Source organism: Ostrinia furnacalis, unplaced genomic scaffold (assembly GCF_004193835.3).
Source record: "Ostrinia furnacalis isolate ACB-3 unplaced genomic scaffold, ASM419383v2 OfSCF4042, whole genome shotgun sequence".
Classification (NCBI taxonomy): domain Eukaryota; kingdom Metazoa; phylum Arthropoda; class Insecta; order Lepidoptera; family Crambidae; genus Ostrinia; species Ostrinia furnacalis.
Window position 1 is genome coordinate 113,305 of NW_021134281.1, and position 7,892 is coordinate 121,196.

The following is a 7,892-nucleotide window of genomic DNA, read 5'->3' on the forward strand; positions in this document are numbered from 1 at the left end:
CACCTAACGTAAACTCATGGTAAGCACCTTGATTCCAAAAATGGTACCATCTTGTGTAACCTTACCTTTATAATCTCCAAACAAATAAAGCACGAGCACAAAGTAAAAAGTGTCGCAAAGCCGCGTACACACTAACAAGAGGCGTATTCAAGAGCCGAAGTTAAGTCGGACACACAAAATGGCGGAAATTGTTTACTTTCCGGTCACGGCTAGAGACCGCAGCGGGCGGACATAAAATCAAATTAGTGCACTAATAAAGCAAAGGCAATCCGGTTTTACTGGACAATTTAATACTGCGAATTTGGTGGGCGTGGGCTATCCGGTTTTTTCCACGGTGAATTATTGGACCGGGCGGATTTGCAAGCGCTGCAGGCTATTGTGTAATTAGTTTTAATGGCTTTTTTTTAAATATTATTCAGTTTATATTTGGATCCAGTTAAAACTGTTATTTTTTTAAATAGGTGTAAAATACTTAAAATACTCTAGATAATCTTAGGTTAGTTGCAACACCTAACTTTATTCGTAACTATAACGATGACCGATGTTTTTTGTATGGAGTTTGACAAATTTAATTGTTATAGTAAAAGAAAGATGGTCTATTTATTTCAAATATTTATACATGTCACCTAATATAACATACCTACTTATGAATTTAATGAAATAGACGTTTGTCACAAATACGTAAAAAGTGCTGAAGAGACTTTGATAAAACTTTACAGTATTATTGTTAAACACCAGAATCTATACTATCTATACTAATATTATAAATGCGAAAGTAACTCTGTCTGTCTGTCTGTCTCTCTTTGACGCCTAAACCTCTGAACCGATTTTAATGAAATTTGGCATAGAGATAGTTTGAGTCCCGGGAAAGGACATAGGATAGTTTTTATCCCGGTTTTTGAAACAGGGACGTGCGCGATAAAGTTTTTCTGTGACAGACAAAATTCCACGCGGGCGAAGCCGCGGGCGGAATACTAGTAATTTATAACGATATAATAATTAATCCAGGGAAATCTGCTAGCAGAAGCTTGTTTTCAATATTCGATTATAATCATCATTTCAGCCACAGGACGTCCACTGCTAAACACAGATCTCCCTTAGGCATTGGATTATGGATTCCATCAAATATAGCTGCCTATTTACTCTCTATTTACATTCATTACGCTGCGCTAACCGCATATAACATAGCAGTATTCTAAAATCGTATTTAGAAGCTAAAACCAAACCATTCAATAGAAAAGCTCGGTTCAAAGCTGTGATTGGTCGGATTGTAAAATTAAGTCGTGTTATTTCCGAATACAATGCAGACCAGTCTCTCTTTGAGCCAGATTTCATCTAAATTCCTTGTGCAGTTTCTGTATGATGAACAAACAGACGGCGAATTTTTAGTGGCGAAGACAACAAAAACAGTGTTTTGTTTTTCCTTTGAATTGAATAAAGGACTTTGTGGTTTGATTTGGTTCTTGATAGAGCTCATAATATGAGAATTATTCTATGTGTAATAGCGTATCTAGTATTCATTGTTTTACATTATGTACTCAATATTCTAATAATAATAATAGTGTCTAGCTAGACCAGTGGTTCTTAACCTTTAAGTCACGAGGGACCATTTTACCAAATTTCTGTCTTGTCAGAGACCACTTTTTTTTTCAAAATCCTATGAAAGGGCAGGTTGATTTCTCGCCCACTGTGCGCCGTTTGCGTTGTGTTGACTCGACTCATCACGTCATGACGTCACGTCACTTGTTTATTACGATGTCTTCGTGGACCACTTGGAATGCCTCCAGGGACCACCGGTTAAGAACCACTGGTCTAGACAAACCTCAAGAGGATTTAAGACACTATTTAAATCAAATATGTTTTAGCCAACTAAATAATGTAATAATAAAGAAATAAATACCTACAATTCCTTAAATTCCTTAAGAATGAACTATCAAATACATATAATAATATGTATACTGTAACAATTTTTGAGCATATAAAAACAGAGTCATCTACAAGGTTAGAACGAACTCCTCCAGCCCTAATAACGTTTCCGCAAATAACTTAAGTTCCGCATTTTATATTCCAAAAGGGAAAAGTCCGCAATATATGTAGAATTATAAAAGTGACAGATCTAACGTACACCAGTCACGCGCGTCCTGTGGGCTCTTTTTGTTCCGTCACCAGCCGTTTTATTTCGACTTGATTTTTTTGCGACTCTCAAAAAAGTAAATGCTACGGTATTTAAAAGTTGGGCAAACCCGTAGCAAAAGCTAGGTTATGTTTACATGAGTACTATGCCTTCCTATTTGACCAATGCTGGAGTGTAGGCCAAAACCTTCAAACGAGTATTTACGTCTGTTGAATTCCTCTAATTTTTTTCTCTATTTTGTGGACCTGAGAGTGAAAACTAAATGACCTGACACTGATGATAATACTCTACCAGCTGGTAAAACGCGACGTTTCAACACGATGTTTCATGGTCTTTCTGCACAAAATTATGTCATCAAGGGCTCTCGCGGAAGACCAGTTTCTTGACATGCCCTCACGAGCATGTCAGGATAAATGCTGAGCGGGAGCCTATTGACACAGTGGCCCACTATTTTATACTTATATTCGTTTTGTGTTGTTATCCCAACTAATATTATAAATGCGAAAGTAACTCTGTCTGTCTGTCTGTCTGTCTGTCTGTCTGTCTGTTACGCTTTCCCGCTTAAACCTCGCAACCGATTTTGATGAAATTTGGCATAGAGATAGTTTGAGTCCCGGGAAAGAACATAAGATAGTTTTTATCCTGGTTTTTGAAACAGGGACGCGCGCGATAAAGTTTTTCTGTGACAGACAAAATTCCACGCGGGCGAAGCCGCGGGCGGAAAGCTAGTTGCTTATAATTTGCGCTTACTGTGTTTTTATTTCTTTCTTTCTTACATACATTTAATCGCAGTCGCTAGCGAGCTCACCTAACGTAAACTCATGGTACAGTCACGGAATGAAAAGGTTCGTCAGTTTTCAAATTGATTCCTTCAACGAATCGCGAGCACATATTACCTTTTGAAACTATGTTACAGAATAATCTCGAGTTAGAGAAAATAATCTTTAACTGTTCGTGAGTAAAGTTCAAAATTATTCAGATCAAAGTTGTTTGACGATTTATCTTGTCAAGAAGATTATTATGATTGATAAACTAAAACCTTCTTGTTGGTTCAAACTGCCATTATTATTTCTTTTAAATAAAAAAACTATTGTCAATTGGTCAATGTCATCATTGCATTGCACTGATGGGATCATAAAGTTAATATTCCTTCGGAATAGAGCAACAAAGAATGAGCGAGCGAGATGTCACTATCTGCAACCCTGTGTGATAAAAAGAGATGTGTGATGCTATCATCGTCACGTCAATAGAACCATTTTTGCAAAAGATTTGACAGGCAGTGACACATAGAGGCACAAAGCAGAATTTCAAATCACAGTTTTTTCTAAAAATTTCGTAAAATCCTGTATAGTTTTGGAATTTTTTTATTGTAATACAATGGTGACCTGTTCCGTCCTGGATTGTGATATAAACCAGAGAAATAATCCCGCAAAATATTCATTTCACAGGTAAATTTATTGAAATCGACACCTCCAAACTTTAGCTTTATTTTTGTGAATGCGCTTAGAATTTTAAGCACTAAGTGTGATAATTATGTTCTTTAAACATTAATTTAAGTTGTAAGCAAAGATTTCATGCACATAATCCAGAATTTATGAATATTTTGTGTAAAGAAATAATTTTCGTTTTACACTAGGGCTGTACCACAATCGATAAATATATTTTGTGCACTGTCTATCACAGTCACCTGGGAATGTAATAATATGAGTTTCTGACTATTATAATAGGTACTAATTAGTAAAGTATCTTTCAGATTTCCGACTAACGAAGATGTAAGAAAAACATGGCTCAAATTAATTAATCGTCCAAATTGGATTCCAACTAAATATGCCACTTTATGTAGCAAACATTTTGATAGTAAATGTTTTCGAAAAATTGGAGCCAGAATCACGTTGAAAAAATGTGCAATCCCTACAGAGTTTGTTCCGGTAAGTTTAATTAAAATAATACTATTTCTGGCAATAAATATTTTCATTTTCTGATGATGATGTTTCGTTGGTTAGTAATGTCAATTTATTACCTTGATCTGGTTGTTTTCATTGTTTTGATAAAAAATGTTTAACTATAAGTTATAATTAAACTATGATTTCTATGAAATAGTCAAACACGGGTCTTAACGCGACGTTTATTAATGAGTTACATTATGTACTCACGGCTTGACGTTTCGGCTGCGATGCTGCAGCCGTGGTCACAAGTAGACTGGCGGTTCGCGGCGTCGTCCGTTCGGGTGGGCATGAAGATTTTCAACTACCCTCATAATAATATAAAATCTTATTTGATTTCTATAGTCAATTCTTTCTTTATTTTTCACAGGTGAAAGTAAAGCCAACACGCACAGTTATATTATGATTTCTATAGTCAATTCTTTCTTTATTTTTCACAGATGAAAGTAAAGCCTACACGCACAATGTCGTCGTACGTGAACAGAGATATTTTACCAGAGGGATCTACATTATCGTCTAGATCTCCGCCGCCGACACCACAGCTTCAGCCCACACCAGAGGGATCTACATTATCGTCTAGATCTCCGCCGCCGACACCACAGCTTCAGCCCACACCATCGACCTCTTTCCAAAAACTTAAATCTAAATGCGCAAAATTGCAAGAAAAAATAAAAAAGAAAACGCAACTCATTAGAAACTTAAGATCACAAAATAAACGAACTAAAATTAAAGTTGTAACCTTAGCATCTTTGCTTGATGAATTTAAAAAATGTCCTCGGCTTTGTGATAATTTAAATGACATTGCCGCAACATGCAGTAACAAAACTATTCAGGCCTTAAACGACCGAACGAATGCTGTAGCTCGAGGTGATATATCTCAGTCAACTACATATTGTGACGAATTGAAAAGATTTGCATTAACGGTCCATTTCTATAGCCCGAGATCATACAGTTACATTCGCGAAAAATTTTCTTTTTGCTTGCCACATGTAAATACTCTGAGAAACTGGTATAAACGCGTAGATTGTGCTCCTGGATTTACAGAAGAATCTTTTAATACAATTAAAGAAGTAGCCAAAACAAAAGATCTTCTTGTAAGTTTAACTTTCGATGAAATGAGCATCAAAGAATATACTGAGTTTGTAGGTAAGAATCACTATGGCCATGTTAATTTCGGGAACGATTCACATGGGGATGAAATTCCAGTGGCAAATCAAATTCTTGTATTTATTGTCGTAGCAATCAACCACTTTTGGAAACTACCCGTAGGTTTCTTTCCAGGGCGGGCTTTTACAGCTACTCAAAAAGAAAACTTGCTGAAAATATGTCTTACTCTTTTAATTGAAACTGGATGTACCGTGGCTTCAATAACTTTTGATGGCATATCCTCTAATTTAAACATGTGCAAATTATTGGGATGTAAATTTACAACTGAATCCATCATTCCTTATTTTTATCTAAAAAACAAAAAATATTATGTTTTATTTGATCCGTGTCACCTTTTAAAACTTATAAGAGGTATATTTCATGATAAGAAGACATTTATAGATTGTAACGGAAAGAGAGTAGAATTTAAATTTGTAACAGAACTGTACGACCTTCAAGTAAAAGAAGGCTTGAGACTTGCCAATAAGTTAACTTTCAGACATATAAATTTCATGAAACAAAAAATGAAAGTTAAATTAGCCGTACAATTGTTATCGGAGTCTGTTGCCACAGCCATAGAATATTGCCAAAACTTTTTGAATTTACGCCAATTTCAGAACTCAGAAGCCACTGTTAGATTCATACGCATGGTTAACGAATTATTTGATATTTTTAATTCACGGAATTTCCTTTCATACGGTTATAAAAAACCGTTATTTGAAAGGAACAAGGAAATTATATTTCAAAAACTTGATGAAGTTTACGACTATTTCTGTAACTTAAAATACGAAGATGGTACTTTAATAATAAATTCAGCAAGACATCTCGGATTTTCTGGATTCTTAGTTAATATTAAAGCTTTGAAAGGGCTGTATGTAGATTATATCGAGAAAGGTCCTTTGAAATTTTTGCCTTTATACAAACTTTCACAGGACCACGTAGAAACTTATTTTAGTGCAATTAGATCTATGGGTGGTTTTAACAACAATCCTACAGTAAGAAATTTTGTATCAGCTTATAAGAGATTGCTTTGTCACACTGAGGTCAAGCTTAGTGAATGTGGAAATTGCTTAGAGCTGGAAAAAGTAACTTTACTTAATGGTGCAACTTCTACGACAGACAGAATTAATTGCTCTATAATATTTAACAAAATGAAACAAGAATTTGAAATACAAGATCCTTTAGAAAAAGACCAGGAATATATATCAGAAATATCAGAATTAGATAGATTACCAGACTCTTCACAAGATTTTACACAATTTGTTAAGTCAGTCGTACAATACATTGCAGGATTTGTCATTAAAAAAATTCGAAGGAACATACACTGTGAAGTTTGCTTGGAATCCCTCACACAGGCTCGGGCCGACTCATTAATAAGTAGGAAAGACTTTGATAAAACTGGTGTTGGTTTTTTAATATATCCTTCTGAAGATGTGATAAATGTTTGCTTAAAGTGTGAAAAATATTTTCGAGAAAAATTAAAAACAAATTTTAATTTTGATGAAAACAAATTTGATAAGACGGTTCTAGATATCATTCGTCATATTGATTTGCAAAATCATTTTGATTCTTTGGTTGTCCATTCATTCGATCAAGATCCACTTAACAGTCACAGATATCTTATTATCAAATGTATCATTGAAACATATTTGCCTGTAAGATTGAGGTACGAAACAAAATTAAAAAATGTATCAAAGTTGACTTTGAGAAATTACTTAAACAAAATAATACTTTTCCGAGGGCAATGAGAAGTGCCCTTGGAAAAGTATTATTTTTTTATTACCTGTTAATTAACATACTAAACATAATAATAAAATGTTCATGCACACAAATGTTTGTACTGTGCGGGAATCGAACCCGCTACCTCCGGAATAGTAGTCCGTTTCGAACCACTACGCCAAACGGCCGACAACGATAATTTAATAAATTTAACATTTAAATGAATAGACAAAGAATCAATAATGATAAATGAATAGCTGTCCTATCAAATGGCAATGCCAGATTTTGTATGGAAGGTGGCGTCTTTTTCTTTTCGCGCGGCCATCGACCAAACTTTGTTTTTTGATTACAAAATAGTGGAATAAACCAAACTTACTATGGCATGTATACCTCTAAACTCAGTCTGAACTGAGTTACGAGCATTAGAAGTTTAATGATTTTCATACTAGATTTGCTTTTTGCCCGCAAGTTTTGCAAGAAATTGTAACAAAATATTGCGCTATTTTTTTATTGCGCTGCTGCACACTGATGTCTGGATCCTTTAATGGATGGTATTGTTTGTTTACACATACAATGTCATTATTTTGTTGCAATTTCTTACAAAACTTGCGCGCAAACAGCACATCTAGTATGAAAATCATCAAACTTCTGATGCTCGTAACTCATTTCAGACTGAGTTTAGAGGTATACATGTCATAGTAAGTTTGGTTTATTACACTATTTTGTAATCAAAAACCAAGGATTGGTCGATGGCCGCGCGAAAAAAAAAAGACGCCAATTTCCGGCATTGTCTTTTATTATTATAGCCTGACCAGGAACATAAAAACCCTGGCATAGAGGCGCGTCAATTGCATTTGATAGTGCAACACTAAGTACAGTCGTACCTGTGTTAAATTAATAGGCTAACTTTATGTATCAGGATTCAGGATTACGGGCTAATTTGATATTTT

At 34.9% G+C, this 7,892-nt stretch overlaps 1 protein-coding gene across 1 annotated transcript; it reads left to right on the forward strand.

Moving 5' to 3' along the window:
* The first annotated feature begins 3,274 nt into the window (after positions 1-3,274).
* On the forward strand, positions 3,275-7,338 carry LOC114358583 (THAP domain-containing protein 2-like). The gene is made up of 4 exons (XM_028312581.1): positions 3,275-3,582; positions 3,888-4,062; positions 4,518-4,595; positions 7,305-7,338. Exons 1-4 carry the CDS (start codon positions 3,512-3,514, stop codon positions 7,305-7,307), a joined length of 327 nt encoding a protein of 108 aa, XP_028168382.1. The 5' UTR covers positions 3,275-3,511; the 3' UTR covers positions 7,308-7,338.
* The last annotated feature ends 554 nt before the right edge of the window (positions 7,339-7,892 follow it).

Bases quoted from the DNA above. Each gene is read 5' to 3' on its own strand.
- LOC114358583 (XM_028312581.1), top strand. From the start codon at position 3,512: ATGGTGACCTGTTCCGTCCTGGATTGTGATATAAACCAGAGAAATAAT. The intron at 3,583-3,887 runs GTAAATTTATTG...AGTATCTTTCAG, and splicing joins GCAAAATATTCATTTCACAG to ATTTCCGACTAACGAAGATG. The intron at 4,063-4,517 runs GTAAGTTTAATT...TATTTTTCACAG, and splicing joins TCCCTACAGAGTTTGTTCCG to ATGAAAGTAAAGCCTACACG.